This window comes from Hippoglossus stenolepis, chromosome 6 (assembly GCF_022539355.2).
Source record: "Hippoglossus stenolepis isolate QCI-W04-F060 chromosome 6, HSTE1.2, whole genome shotgun sequence".
Lineage (NCBI taxonomy): Eukaryota > Metazoa > Chordata > Actinopteri > Pleuronectiformes > Pleuronectidae > Hippoglossus > Hippoglossus stenolepis.
Genome location: NC_061488.1, coordinates 27,948,030 through 27,967,691, shown reverse-complemented (window position 1 = coordinate 27,967,691; position 19,662 = coordinate 27,948,030). Strand labels below are relative to the sequence as shown.

The window sequence follows — 19,662 nt, the reverse complement described above, 5'->3', positions numbered from 1 at the left end:
AGCAATGCACACATTCAGCGACACAATATAATAAAAACATGAATATATGAACCTGTGTCTTATTTGAATAGCTTAGTATTGAATGCACAATAACAGGGTAGCTATGTTTATACATGGCACTAGGCCCAGTTTAATATAAAACACAATTTTATACAATATATATAGTAGGGGGTCCCTGCTCCATCAGTTTGGGGGTCCTTGGCTTGAAAAACGTTGAAGACCCCTGCTTTAAGCTAGCTGTGATCAAACCCCTTCTCAAAAAACCCACCCTGGACCCGGATGTTTTAGCCAACTACAGACCAATATCCAACCTCCCCTTCCGGTCTAAAATCTTAATAAAAATAAAGTCACAAATGACCTTCTAATAGCTTCAGATCAGGGATTTGCGTCTGTCCTCGTTCTGTTAGATCTTAGTGCAGCATCCAACACTATTGATCATCACATTTTATTACAGAGACTAGAACAGTTAATTAGCATTAAAGGAACCGCCCTCAACTGGGTTAAATCCTATTTTTCAGATCGATTCCAATTTGTGCAAATTAATGATGAGTCATCTGTGTGCACCAAAGTTAACCACGGTGTTCCACAGGGCTCTGTGCTCGGCCCAATTTTATTGTCATTATATATGCTTCCACTAGGAAACATTATCAGGACACACTCGGTAAATTTCCACTGCTATGCGGATGACACACAGTTATACTTGTCAATAAAACCTGAACAATGTAATCAATTAACTAAACTCCAAGCATGTCTCAAGGACATAAAATCCTGGATGACCCACAATTTTCTCTTATTAAACTCAGATAAAACAGAGGTTATAATACTTGGCCCTAAACACCTTAGAGATACATTATCTAATGATATACAGTGGGGCAAAAAAGTATTTAGTCAGCCACCAATTGTGCAAGATCTCCCACTTAAAAAGATGAGAGAGGCCTGTAATTTTCATCATAGGTACACCTCAACTATGAGAGACCAAATGAGAAAAAAGAATCCAGGAAATCACATTGTAGGATTTTTAAAGAATTTATTTGCAAATTATGGTGGAAAATAAGTATTTGGTCAATAACAAAAGTTCATCTCAATACTTTGTTATATACCCTTTGTTGGCAATGACAGAGGTCAAACGTTTTCTGTAAGTCTTCACAAGCTTTTCACACACTGTTGCTGGTATTTTGGCCCATTCCTCCATGCAGATCTCCTCTAGAGCAGTGATGTTTTGGGGCTGTCGCTGGGCAACACGGACTTTCAACTCCCTCCACAGATTTTCTATGGGGTTGAGATCTGGAGACTGGCTAGGCCACTCCAGGACCTTGAAATGCTTCTTACGAAGCCAATCCTTCGTTGCCCGGGCGGTGTGTTTGGGATCATTGTCATGCTGAAAGACCCAGCCACGTTTCATCTTCAATGCCCTTGCTGATGGAAGGAGGTTTTCACTCAAAATCTCACGATACATGGCCCCATTCATTCTTTCCTTTACACGGATCAGTCGTCCTGGTCCCCTTGCAGAAAAACAGCCCCAAAGCATGATGTTTCCACCCCCATGCTTCACAGTAGGTATGGTGTTCTTTGGATGCAACTCGGCATTCTTTCTCCTCCAAACACGACGAGTTGAGTTTTTACCAAAAAGTTCTATTTTGGTTTCATCTGACCATATGACATTCTCCCAATCCTCTTCTGGATCATCCAAATGCGCTCTAGCAAACTTCAGACGGGCCTGGACATGTACTGGCTTAAGCAGGGGACACGCTGGCACTGCAGGATTTGAGTCCCTGGCGGCGTAGTGTGTTACTGATGGTAGCCTTTGTTACTTTGGTCCCAGCTCTCTGCAGGTCATTCACTAGGTCCCCCCGTGTGGTTCTGGGATTTTTGTTCACCGTTCTTGTGATCATTTTGACCCCACGGGGTGAGATCTTGCGTGGAGCCCCAGATCGAGGGAGATTATCAGTGGTCTTGTATGTCTTCCATTTTCTAATAATTGCTCCCACAGTTGATTTCTTCACACCAAGCTGCTTACCTATTGCAGATTCAGTCTTCCCAGCCTGGTGCAGGTCTACAATTTTGTTTCTGGTGTCCTTTGACAGCTCTTTGGTCTTGGCCATAGTGGAGTTTGGATTGTGACTGTTTGAGGTTGTGGACAGGTGTCTTTTATACTGATAACGAGTTCAAACAGGTGCCATTAATACAGGTACCGAGTGGAGGACAGAGGAGCCTCTTGAAGAAGTTACAGGTCTGTGAGAGCCACAAATCTTGCTTGTTTGTAGGTGACCAAATACTTATTTTACCGAGGAATTTACCAATTAATTCATTAAAAATCCTACAATGTGATTTCCTGGATTCTTTCCCCCCATTCTGTCTCTCATAGTTGAAGTGTACCTATGATGAAAATTACAGGCATCTCTCATCTTTTTAAGTGGGAGAACTTGCACAATTGGTGGCTGACTAAATACTTTTTTGCCCCACTGTAGCTGCGCTAGACGACATTGCCCTTGCTTCCAATGAAACAGTCAGGAACTTGGGAGTGATATTCGATCCTGATTTGTCCTTTAATTCTCACTTAAAACAAATTTCTTGGGCCGCCTTCTTCCACTTGCGTGACATGTCAAAAATCAGACATGTCCTGTCTCAAAAAGATGAAAACAAAATTAGTCCAGGCCTTTGTTACATCAAGACTTGATTATTGTAATTCCTTATTATCAGGCTCCAGCAGTAGGTCGTGAAAGACTCTGCAGCTTGTCCAAAATGCTGCAGCACGTGTCCTGACGAGAACCATGAAAAGAGACCACATTTCTTCTGTATGAGCTTCACTACACTGGCTTACGGTTAAATTGTGATATGTGAATATGGGCTATACAAATAAAATTTGATTGATTGATTGATTGATTAAATCTAGAATAGAATTTATAATTCTCCTCCTCACATACAAGGCCCTTAATAATATGGCACCATCATACCTTAAAGAGCTGATAGTACCTTATCAACCCACTAGAGCACTGCGCTCCCGGAATTCAGGCTTACTTGTCATCCTTAAAGTCTCTAAAAGTAGAGTAGGAGCCAGAGCTTTCAGCTATCAAGCTCCTCTCCTGTGGAATCATCTCCCACTTTCAGTTCGGGAGGCAGACGCCATCTGTACGTTTAAGAGTAGGCTTAAAACCTTCCTTTACGATAAAGCTTATCGTTTAAGCCGGTCCAGGCTTGTCTTAGACCTGCTCTTAGTTATGCTGCTGTAGGTCTAGAATGTCGGGGGACACATGACACACAGAGCTTCTCTTTCCTCTTCTCCCTCCTTATCACATTAACGAAATTAATATCTCATCAATACATGGTACTGACTCGACTTTTCCCCCGGAGTCCCTATGCTTTATCGCTTGCAGATCCAGGGCCGCAGCTGCGGCCACATCGTGGATTGTCATGGTGGATTGCGAATCAGAGATCGTGATCTTAATGGCGGATCCTGTATTGTGCTGGCTGATCATGATAGTAATGGCATAACCTGTATCGTGCTGGCTGATCGTGATCATATTGGTGGATCCTGTCTCGTTTTGGCATCTGATCTTGGATAGTGGTGGTGGACCATGATTGTTTTGGCAGCTGATGGTGGATCCTGATGGTGGCAGTCGATCCTGATGATGGATTGTGGACTATGGTGGCCTCTGATTGTGGTGTTGGATCCTGATTATGGTGGCTGCTGATCGTGGACTATGATTACAACAAGACTGCTTGATATACAATATCTACTCAGATACTCTACCATTACTAACAATAACTCCTCAATTCATTTACCTCCCATTATGCTACAAACTGTTTATTCTAATCAATGCTGTAAATACTCTTATTTTTCTAATGTTCTCCATTACACGTGGCATCTATGCACTTCTGGGAGTTTCTATGTTTTTTCCCCCTGTGTAACTGTTGCTCTGTCTACTGCGGGTCCCTTGTTAATCTCTCTCTGCCTGTCTCTCTCTCTGTCTGTCTCTCTGTCTCTCTCTCTCTCTCTCTGGCTGTCTCTCTATCTGTCTTTCTCTGTGTCTCTATCTGTCTCTCTCTCTCTCTGTCTGTCTCTATCTGTCTGTCTCTGTCTCTCTCTCTGTCTCTGAACAGGTGCATGTAATCAGTAAGTTTCCATGGCAACGTGTTACACACGCAGAGGAAGGGGGCCAGAGGGGGACATCTGAACTATTCAAAGAAACAACTTTCACAACTGTTTGTCAGCATTGTGTTTAGTTCAGAGATCACTTGGATAGTGAATCAGTGGATGTGGGTTATTTTGCTTTTGAATAATTTTAATGTTGGAGACTTTCTGATTAATTATCTGTTATGAGTTTTCATCAGGGGAGTGGCCGTGGCGGCGAATTTCGATGATTCGCCAGAAAACAATTAAGTGCTCAACAGCTCCATATGAAAATATTGGATAATAGTCATAGCGCCCCCCCAGCTGTAACTGGAAATGTCATGTTTTAATTTAAGCATCCTGCAGCTAGCCCGTTCACCCGATTCATGTGAAATTTGGTCAGGAGAGTCTAATGAGTTGAGTTGCTAATGCCATAGAATCAAACTTGTGAGTTTTCATTAGGGGTCTTGGCATGGCGGCGAATCTTGATGACTCGCCAAGAGCCTTCAAGTAGCTGTAACTTTCATGTTTTCGCTCCAATCACTGTCAAACTTGATTTTTGTGGTAAAGAACCTGCCCTAAAGAGTTCTATATGCAAATATACTTTATTTGTCACAGCGCCCCATGGTCATAGGGCCACCTACTGATCAGCGTTGTTGTAACTCCACTGTGCATCGTCCATTCAGCCCAAAATTGCTCACACTTCATCAGAGCCCCGACCTGAACAGATCTAATAGTCTGTATGTAGTGATAGTGATAGTGCCACCTACTGATCAGCGTGAAAATGAAGTTGTTGTAACTCCACTGGGCATCATCCAATCGTCCCAAATTGCTCAGACTTCATCAGAGCCCCGACCTGAACAGATCTATTTGTCTGTATGTAGTGACAGTGATAGCGCCACCTAATGATCAGCGTGAAAATGAAGTTATTTTTAACTCCTCTGTGCATTGTCGAATCAGCCTCAAACATCTTTCACACAATCACAGTCCCGCCCTGATCAGATCCATATGTCAATATTGACTCATCGTTACAGCGCCACCTGCTGGATTTTCAAAATAAACCCCCAGATATTAACAGGAAGTTACTAGGAAACCTGAAAGGAGCGTGGAGTTTCAAAATAAAACCCCCCAGATATTAACAGGAAGTTACTAGGAAACCTGAAAGGAGCGTGGAGTTTCAAAATAAAACCCCCCAGATAGTTACAAGGAAGTTACCAGGAAGCCTGAAAGGAGGCTGGATTTTCAAAATAAAACCCCCCAGATAGTAACAGGAAGTTACCAGGAAACCTGAAAGGAGCCTTGATTTTCAAAATAAAACCCCCCAGATAGTTACAGTAAATTACCCGGAAACCCGAAAGGAGCCTGGATTTTCAAAATAACCCCCAGATAGTAACAGGAAGTTACCAGGAAACCTGAAAGGAGCCTTGATTTTCTAAATAAAAACCCCCAGATAGTTACAGTAAATTACCCGGAAACCCGAAAGGAGCCTGGATTTTCAAAATAACCCCCCCCCAGATAGTTACAGGAAGTTACCAGGAAGCCTGAATAGAGGCTGTATTTTCAAAATAAAAGCCCGGGATGGTAATAAGACCTTACCAGGAAGCCTGAAGGAGGCTGGATCTTAAAAATAAAAGTCCTGGATGGTAATAAGACCTTACCAGGAAGCCTGAGGGAGGCTGGATTTTTTAAATAAAACCCACTGGATGGTGATAAGACCTTTCCATGAAGCTTGAAGGAAGCTGGATTTTCTAAATTAAAGCCTTCGGATGGTTACAGGATGTTACCAGGAAACCCGAATGAAGGTTCAAACTTAAACAGTCTCTCTCTCTCTCTAATTCACCAACCTCAATCATGTTATAAACAAGCAGCTTTTATAAAATGTCTCTCTCAAGCCGCCAGCAAGCATTAGGCACTTATTCAAAATTTCTCGGGAGGAATTTTCTAGTTATAATTATTGTGACTTCTTCCATAAAAATGTTTGTCCCGCTACTCCTCCCACAATTTTTGTCGCACATACACAAGAAATTTTAAAAAAAAGCGGAATTACGTCAAATGGTATGCTATGACTTTTCTAAGACTGTCGTCAAATGGTTCGCTCAATAATCGCAAAAAAACTGCCCAAAACGATGAATGGGACTTAAGGTCTATCTATCAAAAGAGCGAGAGTGAGAAAAAGACAGATTTTCAGCTACTTCTTGTGTGATAAAACTGCTCTCAAAGCCACAAATGGAGGTTATCATACATGATTGTTAGATCAAAACGTAGGCAAACACTTTAGCTTCGCAGGAATATCACTATGAATCTATCAGAGCTAAACTTTTGGGTGTATCCATTTTTTTTTACTTTAGTTCTCCGTTGCCCGTCGCCATTGGTCTAATGTTATTTTGAGAGGAAATTTCTGGAAGGAGCCAAGCAGTCAAATTTTTGTAACTCACTCCCACGGTCTCATTTCTTAACTCTAACATATAAAAAAAAAGATATCTGTGTGTTCGGCAAAGTCTTGGGATTCTCATGGTCTCTTTATTTCACAGATAGGACTTAGAGTTTTTATTAATTATTAATATTATAATTAATACATTTTAAACATTTTGTCAATTACTTTGAACTGCTATTGATTTGTTTGAAATGTGCTATATAAATCAAATTTGATTGATTGATTGATATCGAAAAAAACAAAACAAACATACTTTTTGTAGCCACAGTGACCTTTGCCTTTGCCAAAATCAAATCAGTTAATCCATGAGTCAAAGTGAATGTTTGTGCCAAATGTGAAAGGATTCCTTCATGGCTTTCCAGAGATATCACATTCAAAAGGCAAAAATGTCATTTGTGAGGCCATCATGACATTGATGTTTGACCACCAAAATCCAATCATTTCATCCTTGACTCGAAGTGAATGTTTGTGCCAAATGTGAAAAGATTCCTTCACGGTGTTCTTGAGATATGGAGTTCACAAGAATTGGATGGACGAACAATCCAAAAACATAATGCCTGCGGCCACAAGAGTCAAACTTCATAGCAATCTGATGGTATTTTATTCTGATATTTTACTCTTCACTCACTATGACATCCTTGGAGCAACGTTGCAAGTGCGTTGAGTGTTTTGCTACTTAACATTAATAAAGTTTGTTGCCATCACTTGAATAGCAGGAGAAGTTGTACGATGCACATATAATCACCTGATGAGCAGCTGTGGCTGAGGCAGTATAGAAAGTCAGCAGTTGGTTAGGGATAGAATCATGCTTGGGCTCCAAATTGCTTATGAATGGTGTGTGATAGAAAAAAGCACCGCATATTGAAGCACTGTATTTATGTGTGAATGTGTAAATGCAACTTGTACTGTAAAGCGCTTTTAGTGGTTGAAAAGACTGGAAAAGAGCAATATAAATACAGTAAATTTGCCATTTACTATAAACCTGCAGTGGTAAATATGTGAACAAACATTTTTTAAACAACAATATCATTTATTTGGAATCATGGCTCTGTCCATCTAATATTACCTGTAGTTTTACTTTAACAAACTTCTGAGAAAAATATCTAGCTTTTTGCAACTGAAAACTTGAATGTGCCAACAAGCTGAGCAGCTGGGTTTATTGCAGCCCTTTTCACTGAAAGAAATCTGTCAGGATAGAAAAGTGGATACCCAATCTGAGCCTGAGTCAGGCTGGGTTCGGACAAACATCACATGCGTGTTATCTGGGAAAACACCAGGTCAGGTTGAGAGACAAAAAACAGAATGCCTGTTGGGTTAAGGTAGGTCTCGGCTAATTTTCTGTTGGGCTCCTTCAGTTTCAGACAGAAAACTGGCCTGAGCCGCACTCTAAACCAGACTCTGAACCAAAACAGCAACACTGTAAAAACAAAACTGCTCTGAAAGGAGATTAGAATTGTTGACCAGTAATTCTGCATTTGAGCCATTATATAAGTCAGAAATATCCATGTGATGTTTCATAGTGTTTTCTCTAGCTGGTATGAGAATAGTGACTTTATCAAGGACCCTTTAGCAGAGTGGCTGATCTCTCAAACCAGCAGGCTACCCTGCCACAATCACGTACACTACTCAATTTAGAAACACTGTCATGGTGTGTATGAGTTTACTACTTCCCGTAGCTCAGTGACAACACTGTCCCGTGTGCAGGGGAGGGGTTGAGTATGTTTGCGAAACTAAATACCAAATGGAAGCAGACATGTGTCATACGAATGTCCTATATCTAAGAGACAACACTTTAAAAGGAGCCGTTTCCGACAGCTCCTGTTATCAGAATGAGGTGTCAGGAATGCCAGTACAATTCCTGGCATAACTATGTGTGTCAGGCTTAAGTATAAAAGGGTGTTGCTGTGGGTTCCAGCATCCAAAGCTACCAGAAAAAAATACCCAGATCATCCATCCATCATTTGATACGATAAAGAGGAACTCACAGAGAAATATGCATTTGTCTCTCATTTCACTCTGCATCATCTTAAACCTGCAGCTGCTCAGCACGTATCCCATCAGCACCGGTTTGACTGACACTGACATGGACATCTTAAACGTGAGTGATTCAGAAACCTGCTTTTGGAAAGTTGGACTTTTAGGGCTGTGCCATGTGAACGTAAGGAAATCAAGAAGGGACAAACAGCTTAATGTCATGTGAAGTATCAAACTTCAGCTATCCTAGAGAAAAGATAAGAGATTAAAACAATGTATTACATGAAGATGACTGTTTTTGAACCTATTATTGTTTCATTAACAGCAACTTTCAATGTGGGCTTCTGCAACCACATGCGATTTAATGTGGCTTGGTGATCTTATTATGTGCCATCTGAAATTGAATTGGGGCTATAAGCAAATAACAAATGTATGATAATTAAGGCCGCAACTGTATAACCCACAAAATGAACTATGAAAATATTACAAATGCTTCTTTTAATCTTAAAATCTTAACCAATTTATGTCTTGGTGTTGCAGCTGCTGCTTCACAGACTACAGGAGTCATTTTCCGAGCAAGATGGCCTGGATAGCCTGTATACAGAGAAGGGAGGAGATGGACGGCCGCCCCAAACTGGACTGGATGAGGCTGCAATCAAGGAATTTTTCTCAGCTAAGAACCTGAAGAGCCTCCGCAACGATTCATCAAGGAGATCCTCGGGCTGCTTTGGTCGACGGATGGACAGAATAGGATCTATGAGCTCCCTGGGGTGCAACACTGTTGGCAGATACAGTAAGATACAGTAACCCCACTTCAACAAGCACAGCAACCCAGCAGCTCCGGGCCAAACTAGTGTAACCTTTGTGTATCCATTAATCTAATAAAATTAAAATTGTAACAGTCATAATCCACATCCACTGAAAGCACCAAAATAGCTCCATGTTCATTTTTCCCTTCATGCTGTTTTTAAATGTGTTCAGTATTATACCATTAAGTATAGTGTCCACACATATTTGTTCCATTAATTAAATGAATGAAAAAAATATATATATTTCTAAAAGAATCTTTTTCTCTTGCAGGTTCAAAGTAAAGATGAAGTCTTACCATCTACATTCTGGAACTGCAACGCATCTACCAAAAGATATTTTTATCTGATTGCTATTTATTAACTAATATTTATTGACATTGTTTGTGGCTTGAGGCATATTTACTTGAATTAAATGTAAGATTGCTCTGTATTATGAATGTTTTAATAAATGTCTTCTTAAATTTAACAGTAAAGCAGACCTGATTAATATCTATCTGGAGTGATTTCCAGTGACCATTTGTGATGGTATCTCATTTCCCTGCTCTATAAGGAAATAAACATACATCTGTGAGGATTCTCAGTCATCCAGGTCGTGGTATCTGCAGGAGTTCATGAGAGTTGTTAAGTTAAACATATACGTTGCTGACCCCCTTTCCAACTAGTGGGTCATTGAAGTCCCCTGAGTTAAAGTGTGAGTGGTTGTTGAAACCTGTTTCCCAACAGAGGATGGCACAGCACAGGAGAGCCTGTCCAATTTCCACATGTTGTGCATGTATACATAAACAGTCTTTATTTAATTTGTTTATTTTTGCCCATGCGTACACATGTACACTTCCTGAAAGTTACTGTAACACACATCATTTCTGTTTACAGGACAGAAAACTGAAAGGTCTGCATCTGGGGTCAGCACTGAAGTGATTTCTGTTTTCATAGCTTATATACATTACATTATATTACAAAATACATTACCTGACACAGCAGGAAAACTATACTGGTTGACTCACACCAGTGAAATTTAACGTTCCCCTGATGTAAAGATCCAAATGACTATTTCAAGCGCCATGAGAAAACTTTTACCCCAGCTTTCACATATGATTGCATTTCAACTCACGTTCAAACATTTATTGCAACAATAGAACAGGTTTAATGTTTGGTGTCCAGGCTCCAACTTAATCACTCCCCCATTAAGGATTACAAAGGAATGATGTGAGTGATGAAATAATTGTAACCCCCCCGTCGGAGCCTACAGGTGGATGCTGGGGTGGTGGAGGGGCTGAAGCAACTGGTAGCAATACTGCAGCAGCAGTGCGAGCAAAGGGGATGATGGGAAATTTCTCTCTGCTTAAATAGACCACCTGATAAGGTGGGTGTGTATTATAGATGGTTGTGGAGAGTGAGGTATATCACATGAGGTATGTCACATGATTGGAGCAGCGCAGCTCAAGTTGGCTGTCTGAACTAGCTTGCAGGCATCACTCCATTTCAGTCAGACAACTCACGTTCAAACAGTAGAACAGGTTTAGTGTTTGGAGTCTAGGCTCTAACTTAATCACTCCCCCACATGATTACACAGGAATAATGGGAGTGATGAGCAAATACTTGTAACCCCCCGAAACTGCACGAATTCGGAGCCTGACGTATGGATCGGTATCTGCTATGTGTGCGCCATTCGCCGCCACGCTGTGGTCATTCGCTTTAGGCACATTGGCCTGCGGGAGAATATACTACAGAGTAAGGTTCCCCCCAAATGCGCCCTGGCTGTAGGGAAATTTCCCTAGTGAACTTGGCACATGGCAACAAATAAATCAAAATAAAATTTGAACACTTTAAGCCCAGCAAACCACCTGATATGCAACAATATAATCAGGCTGCAAAGCACATACATATTATTCAATCAAATGTTTTGCTTGTATAGCCCATATTCGCAAAACAAGATTTGTTTCATAGGGCTTAACGAGTAGGACATCATCTGTCCTTAACCGAGAGTAAGGAAAAACTAACAAAAAACCCCATTAACAGGGGGAAAACGTAGAAACCTCAGAAAGAGCCACATGTGAGGGATCCCTCTCCCAGGACGGAGCCCCCTCGACCACACACAGCCATCACACGACGCTCATCCCCTGCGCCGGAGCCTGACACACGCGTAACACGGGCAGCGCGGAGCCAGGAGTTTGTCCACTGGCAGCCGCGCCCTGCTCATGCGGGGCCCAACGGGAGGCGCCCCTTCCGGGTGGAAGGAGTGGAAGTGTGGGGAAGTGGGAAGGAAGACCCGCACCAGAAGATGGGTTTCAGAAAAAAAGTCTGCACTTGGGGGGACGAAGGCGCGCCAAAGCATGCCTGCGACTATTGGGGAAAACTCAACCTCTGAAGAAACAGTGTTGGGTAACATGTTTTGACCAAACTTGGCAGCAGTGTGGGAAGGATCAACTTCATCTTTTATCGTGATTCCACCGAAACAACATACCTAAAAACACTCTCCATATAAGAGCATGCTTGGGAGATTGGAGCTTCAGGAAGCAAACACACAATGTGAGGATGAGACGCACTTCACATACACTCTGGGAAGAGATTTCCGGGAAAACATGCAAGCGCCCACGTCAGCACTGGCAACAAGCCTCAGATCGAGGGACATAATTACTGGTGCAGATGCTGAAATAAACAGACCCTTTTCGAACTGCAAGCCTGCATCTGTGTGTTCTTCATGACATTTGGCAAGCCAGTCCAGTTGTGGTAGAGGGACGCCTGCAGACTGCATCTTGGGCTGGGTCAACACTGTCAAGTGGCCACAAAAAAGGTAAAAAAATTCTTACCATTATTAAATTTACAGTCTCACCCAGACCCAAGAGCAGTAAGTAGCATCTAACACTATCCAGAAAAGAACCTTAACACTTTGTGCAATGTGATAAAGAACTGATCGAGAACTGAGAGAGGCTTGCAGGGGGGGTCCACTCACACAAACCAGTCCCCAAACGGGGCAACAGGCCCTAAACCCCAAAAAAATAAAAAGGGGAGGATTCGTTTGTGTGTTTTAGCAAATTTAACTTGAGTTTTGCGAAGTGAATCTGACCTCATAAAATTTGTACTGTAGGATTTATGCCAAGAGGGCAACAATCAAAAATCCACACAGTGTAAGCCAAGAAGGCACCAAATTAGGGTTTAGGCCAAGAGGGCTCAGTTTTAAAAATCCGAAGTGTTCAAGCCAAGAAGGCGGCAAATTAGGGTTTAGGCCAAGAGGGCTGCGTTTAAAAAACCCGAACTGTTGAAGCCAAGAAGGCACCAAATTAGGGTTTAGGCCAAGAGGGCTGAGTTTTAAAAACCCTAAGTGTTCAAGCCAAGAAGGTGCCAAATTAGGGTTTAGGCCAAGAGGGCTGTGTTTAAAAAACCCTAAGTGTTTAAGCCAAGAAGGCACCAAATTAGGGTTTAGGCCAAGAGGGCTGAGTTTAAAAAACCTGAAGTGTTCAAGCCAAGAAGGCGCCAAATTAGGGTTTAGGCCAAGAGGGCTACGTTTAAAAAAACCCGAACTGTTGAAGCCAAGAAGGCGCCAAATTAGGGTTTAAGCCAAGAGGGCACACAAAAATATTAATACCAAATATACATCGCTATTGTGTCGGTGAGTTAAAAATATTTGTGTAAAGTCAGCTGACTGTGTGCGTCTATGTGTGTCTGTGTTTGTGAGAGTGTGACGAAGTTGAGGAGTGAGATGAAAAAACAGATTTTTCAAAGGTGTAAAGTTTGAATAAGCAGTTCATAATATTAAAAACTAAACGCAAATTAGAATCAGTAAAATCCGAACTAAGAGAAGAATAATAAGTTATTAAAATCACTTCTCTTAAAGTTACAGTCAAAATTGTCATAACAAAAATAATAATACGGTGTTTGAATGTCCTTCTGGTAATACAAACATTTGAAGCAAATTGCTGGATGTTGTAATTTTCAAGAGAATTTTGTTCAAGGGTTTTTGCTGAACTGTAACACTTGATGCTGCTCTGAGGTTGTAATTTGTAACATCATATGCTGCTTAAATTTTGTCAAAGTTGTGAATGCCTATAGATTGGCTGTGATAATGTTTGCTTGGAATCTAAAGATTAGATCGGTTGTCATATTGTTTGTTCAGAAAATTACATTGTTGCACAGATCACCATTGGGTGTGGCCAAAGAATACGTTGATTTTGTATCATTCTACTTGAGATTAAGTATAGCGTCAAAGTTGAGACTGTTGTTCGTAGCCTCTGTCGTCGGGACAAATAAAGTCAAAGTGCAGGCTGATGCAACTCTATAATTAAAGGTTGGTTGACAGAGAAATCCTGTTCCCTTCATATTTGTATTAAGTGAGTGTATTCCTTTTTATGTTAAACTGAAGAAATTCTGTTATAAGTTTGGACAGACTGCTGTGTGACATTGCGCGTCAGTGAGCAGGGCGAGATACATTGCTGATACGGAGAAATGTGCATTCGTTGCTGGTCAAAACTAGACTAGACTAGACTAGACTCCCTTCTTGCTCCTTCAAGTTTCTGTGAGCCTGCATGCGATTCTATTTTGAGCTGCCTGTGGAGCTGCAGTTACATTTATTTGGGATACAATCAGCTGATACACATAATAAACCCAAAATATATTGCTGAAAGAGTTTTTATATCAATGATCTAGAAAAACATAGTATTGTCCTTGTTTTGTATCATCCGGTGTTGTTTGATTGTTCAACTCTGTTGCTTAGACCCTGTGTTCACATCTAAGAAAAAGAAATTGTAGTTAGTCTACTGCAAACATAACATAAAAACATATTTCAACACATACATCAGCGCGTTGTGAAGAGTCAAGAGTTGCTAAAAGTAACAAAAGCTATAATCCGAAACTATAAGCTAAGTCTAAACAGCACAGCAAAAATATGGGTACACCGATAATAATCGTCCTGAACATAGAATACCCATCAAAGAAAAGAGACATAAAAAAAAAATGTCTGGAAAATGGGAGAAACAAACTAAAGGGTTAAACCCAGCCTGGACAAAGGGGGGTGCATTTGATGTGAGCGTGTTTGAGTATATGGAACTCGGAATAAAGGACTATAAACCAAAAGATAAGAGCAAAAAGAGACAACAAAAAAGAGAAAAAGAACAACAAATCTTAAAATTAAAAAATAAAAAATAAAAAGAGAGGAATGGGATCTGAGTCAAAAATGACACTGCTGGTCACTTTCCAATATTAATTAAAGAGTCACAGGGACAGTATATTCCGTGGCAAACACCTGACCTTGAGGGGCTGATCTCCAGACTGCCTGACCTCCATGAGGGGGCTAATAAGTGGATAAAAGCATTTGAGGAGGCGACAATGAGAAAAATCTTGGCGCTTGGTGACATCAAAGCTCTATGGGCCAAAGTCGTGGGGGTGCCAAAAATGGAGGCTATTCTGCGCATGAGTGAAAATAGAATGAACTCACAGGCAGACGGGACTGTGTGTATCTCTGAGATGAACTGACGCTGAGAGAGCAGGAGCAAGGGGAAGCATTTGCTACTCAACCTAGTGCTCCTCTCCCACACTTAAAGTTCCACCTCTCCAAGCACCACCCATTGCTAATGGTTATAACCAACAGCCAAAAACACAGCAGGCTCCAGCATCGAGAAGGCCACCTTCAATATCACAGAGAAGGAGCCAAAGGAGATGACCCATTGAGGTTCTGGTAGAAAATAAACCAACATTGATGATGGTTGATACTGGACCTACTTACAAATATGCCACACACCTCCCCATGTTTGATAAATTTGTAAAGACAGTAGGATTCTCGGGACAAAGAGAGATGATTCCAATGACAGCTCCAGTTCGGCTATCAATCGAAGGCGATACTATTTTGGTATCTGATCAAACTCCAATAAATTTGTTAGGAAGAGATGCCTTGTGTAAACTAAATATGAACATTTGTTGACACTGATAGCTCTGGACCTGGCTTCCAGATGAGTACATCAGGTGAGAGGGCTAACATTTATTGGCTGGGGAACATATCCGAACCAGTAAATGAGATGTACAGGAAGTGGGAAAAATACATTCATGCTCAGATCCCAGAAGCAAAGAAACCATACACTGACTATCATTGTACAATGTATTATGATTGATCCCAAAGTGAAATTTTGGAAGAAAAATGGGAAACATCGACCAAGAATTTGAATGTGGAACTAACAACAGGATACATAATAATAGGAAAAGAGGGAGCAGCACTAAACCTTAATCCCAACTCTTTCCTGTCAGTCTGGTTTAATGTACCAGAATCAGGTCCGCATATAGCGCTACTGGTGAATGAAAAATTTAAATAAAAAAATTTGGGACCAATGATGAAAATTGCAACAAATGTTGAATGGAAAGAAACAGATAATCTGATTTTCAGTTCCCCTTGATGAGAACATGATTAAAAGCTTGTGTGGAACATACTAATAATAAAGGCAGATCCTGTATCGTGTTGGCATCAGATACTGGTGGTGGACCACGACCGAGGTGGCAGCTGATGATGGATCCTGATGGCGGCAGTGGACAATGACTGTGGACTATAGTGGCATCCGATCTTGATGGTGGATCATGATCTTGCTGGCTGCTGACCATAGACTATGATTGCAGCAGGACTGCTTGATACATAGTATTTCTCCTCAGACACTTGACCATTAATGACATTAATCCACCAATTCACTGACCTTCAGTTATACTTCAAAATGTTTACCCTTATCAATGCTGCTAAAACCTTTATCTTGATGTTCTCCTTTACACTTGACATCCATTGCACTTCTGTCCGTCCTGGGAGAGAGATCCCTCACATGTGGCTCTCTCTGAGGTTTCTACCTTCTTTTTACCCTGTTAAAAGGGTTTTTTAGTAGTTTTTCCTTACTCTTGTTGAGGGTTAAGGGCAGAAGATGTCACACCATGTTAAAGCCCTATGAGACAAATTGTGATTTGTGAATATGGGCTATACAAATAAAATTTGATTGATTGATTGATACTGTATATGCTTGCAACACCTCAGGAAGTGAAAACTGCAGTTCCAAATGCAGCACAACTAGTTAAAGAAGGAGAAAACACATTGAAGCAAGACATGCTTAAACATGTGCCTGATTGTTTGTGGGCAAAACATGAAACTGATTTAGGGTTAGTAAAATCAGCTAACCCAGTTAAAATAGAGTTAAAACCAAATATGAATCTTCCGCGACGTGCTCAATATCCACTAAAACCTGAAGCAGAGCAAGGGATAAGTAAAACAATCGAAGGGTTAATAAAAGCAGTGGTGCTAATTGAGACCAAAAGCTACTGTAACACTCCCCTGCTACCTGTGTTAAAAGTCAAAATATCAGTTGGTACATGGATTATGTTTTCCGTAAATGAAGTAGTATAGTGTTACGTCCCTAAGACGTCTAGGGTATGAGGGACAAACAATTAGAAAATAAATCGGGCCAAAAACAAGAAAACAGTAGGATGCGTTTTAAATGAAACAAGTATTTTATTAACCAACTATAGGGTTAATACAAAACGCCCTTCCCAAAACGGAAGGGGAAAAAGAAACACAGAAGAACACCTAACTATGCACAATATCCACGACTTCGAAAAGAACTTTGTAAACAACTCCACACCGGAATACCAGTACGTCCACACAGAACGTCCACACGCGACTTCTCCAAACTGCCATTTGGCCCACTGGCGACAGCTGACGCTCTGATCAGGGTTTTATTGGCCACACCCTGATTCCAGAGTGGCCTCAGCTGTGCCAGTGGAGGTGCTTCAAGAGCACCCACCTGGAGGAGGAGAGAGAGAGAGAGAAAAACAAAACACGTCACTTAACATATAGGATTGGCATCTTTGTTTTTGGTTCCACCAGCATTTAAGACGTTTTTTTTTTATGTACCAGCTTAAAACTTTGTTCCAAACCCTCATACGCTTCTCAGTAATATGCCACCTGAAGCTATTTTTTCATAATGATTTTGTTCCATCTTTTAGCATTCCATGAGCTGAAGCCTCAAGGGTACACACAAAGGTGAACATTACAAATATACGAGGATGCAGGAACTAGTAAACAGCAAAGGGGGGCAACCAGGGACAAGAAGGGACTTTTGAGGTCCCACAAGGTCTGGTGTTTGAAACTGTGGCATTGTTGACTTTGTTGGTATCTGGATCGCTCAGTGTTGGACACAGTACGAGAGGAGAGGTGATAAGAAAATAAGACAACAGGGATGTTGGTCGCCATATTTGCAATCAATGGTTGATAAGGTGTTAAATTTGTATTTGTATTAGCAATTTTGTCAAATTGTGCACAAAACAATGTGAGAAAAGGCGTAAAGACACCAGTAGGTCATATTCTAGTGTCAGAGGGACAATTCAAACACCTTGAAATAGATTATGTTGACAGGATAAAATTAGTGATGCAGTACCATCAAAAGATGAAATAAGATTTAAAATAAAAATAGAAAAAGGAATCCTGAAACAACGTTTAAGGTTTAAATAGAGGTTGGGGAGTGTTTATCATCCTCAATCACAAGGGATGGTAGAAAAGGTTAACAGAACCCTCAAGCTAAGTTATTTCTGTGCTAGCACAAAGCTTAACTGGGTAGATGCTCTACCACTTGCACTAACAGAACCATGCATTGAACTCCGCATGAAATGTTTACAGGTCGACCTATGCTTGCACCGAATTTAAGGGGCCCATACAAAGGACCCTCGATTTATTGCATATGGAGCTGAAAATGAATTGCCGTACAAAAGTTATTTATCCTCAGGAGAGGAGCAGAGTTCCAGACTCCAGCTAAGTGGCGGAGAGCCCGGTGGGACCAGGGGACGAGATCTACATTAAGGAAGTGACACCAGCCAGGACGGGAAGGTCCATGAAAGGTGGTCCGAGCGACGCCCAAGGCCATCCAAGTGGATGGAAGCACCACGTGGTACCAACTGAACCATTGCACCAAAGCCAGCCGGTGCCAACGGAGGAAAAGGACGAACAAGATGTCATTGATTCACCTGCTAATGGTGATGGGCTGTCTGGTGTGGATACTGCCAGGACAAACCCAGGAGGAACAGCTGATAAAACGAATGTTCCAAGGAAAGGCTGAGAGACATGAATCAGATAAGTATGATGCAATTACAGACCAGACAAACAGCCAAACAGATCGGGTTTCAACTCCACCAGCTAGAGTGATTAAGACCAATATGGCACAAAATTCTAGACGTAAAAAGAGAGACAGGAACAGTGCTGAATAATGGAAAGCTATTATTCCACTCAAGAAGGTGGATTTACATAGGTAAAACCTGAGTTTCATTACAGTTGCTAAATTTTCTAGAAGGTTGTTTGGTATTTTCTTAAATCAGGCTCCAGAAAGAGATGAATTATGGGGGCTGACCAATGTACAGTTACTTTCCAGAAAAAACCTGACAAGTGGATTGTCTGGACAAGATCAGAACTTCAGTGGCAAGTAGCATAATATGATTTTATCTTGACATTGGGTTAACTACAACGGTAAGATATCCAACGTTGACAGTGTGATGGAAATTCATCTTGAGATTTGAAATAATGAAATTCTCAGACTGGAGTTGCCTTTGAGTCTTTATAATAGTAAGCTCTGCAGAGGTTACACAACAAGCACGGGTGCTCAAAATGGAACTGGCCGCAAGTTCACAAAAGCCAGAACTTATACAAAGAGGCGTTTCATAAAACATAATATGAAAAAAGACATGAAAGACATGAGATCATCTGTGTCTGTCCGTCCGCTGTAGCAGTTGGAAGAAAAACATCACCAAATAAGGGCATGCACCCTGTTTATCAAGGTCATAGCAGTGAGACACCGCCAAATAAGGATTCCATCCTGTCAGGTAGACAGTATCACAGCAGTTAGACACCTGGTCAGGGGGATTTCCAATACCTTAGACACTGGTCAGTTGAATTTTCCACAACACTTCCCCCTTTGATCATCAATAAAAATATGATCACTAACGAAAAATAATCAAGAAACATCATAATCAACATCATAATCATAGAAGAATATCGACAAGTCTTCAACCCTGGTACTTTGCGTACGTCCAGGGTCACATCCACCATGGAGAGGTTCTAGAACATCGATGCATGGCAGGGAGGTGCAATAGGTAGCCGCTGCTGTTTTTGTGGAAAGAAAAAAGTTATTTTCCTGTAATTGAGCAAGCATTTAAAATGAAAATGGAAGGAAATCAGGTCAAACATCATCATCTCATTAACCATTATCAAAATTTTACATACTGTATTGATTGGCAAAAGTAACTCATATTAAAATGTAATAAAACGTTAAATGTCAACATACAGTATATCTAAGGTTGAAAATATGCAGTAAAAACTTTTTAAATTCTTG

At 41.1% G+C, this 19,662-nt stretch overlaps 1 protein-coding gene across 2 annotated transcripts; it reads left to right on the top strand.

The window, feature by feature from the left end:
* Positions 1-8,452: 8,452 nt before the first annotated feature.
* nppb (natriuretic peptide B) lies at positions 8,453-9,794 on the top strand. 2 transcript variants are annotated; one of them, XM_035159632.1, is made up of 3 exons: positions 8,465-8,643; positions 9,060-9,312; positions 9,600-9,794. In XM_035159632.1, the coding sequence occupies exons 1-3, from the start codon at positions 8,539-8,541 to the stop codon at positions 9,608-9,610; spliced, it is 369 nt and encodes a 122-aa protein (XP_035015523.1). In that variant the 5' UTR covers positions 8,465-8,538; the 3' UTR covers positions 9,611-9,794. The 2 variants fall into 2 exon arrangements, with proteins under 2 accessions (XP_035007116.1, XP_035015523.1); XM_035151225.1 differs by lacking the exon at positions 9,600-9,794 and having other exon boundaries at positions 8,453-8,643; positions 9,060-9,341.
* The last annotated feature ends 9,868 nt before the right edge of the window (positions 9,795-19,662 follow it).

Excerpts from the sequence above, each read along its gene's own strand:
- nppb (XM_035151225.1), top strand. The coding sequence starts at position 8,539 with ATGCATTTGTCTCTCATTTCACTCTGCATCATCTTAAACCTGCAGCTG. Across the intron at positions 8,644-9,059 it reads CTGACATGGACATCTTAAAC|CTGCTGCTTCACAGACTACA; the intron begins GTGAGTGATTCA and ends TTGGTGTTGCAG.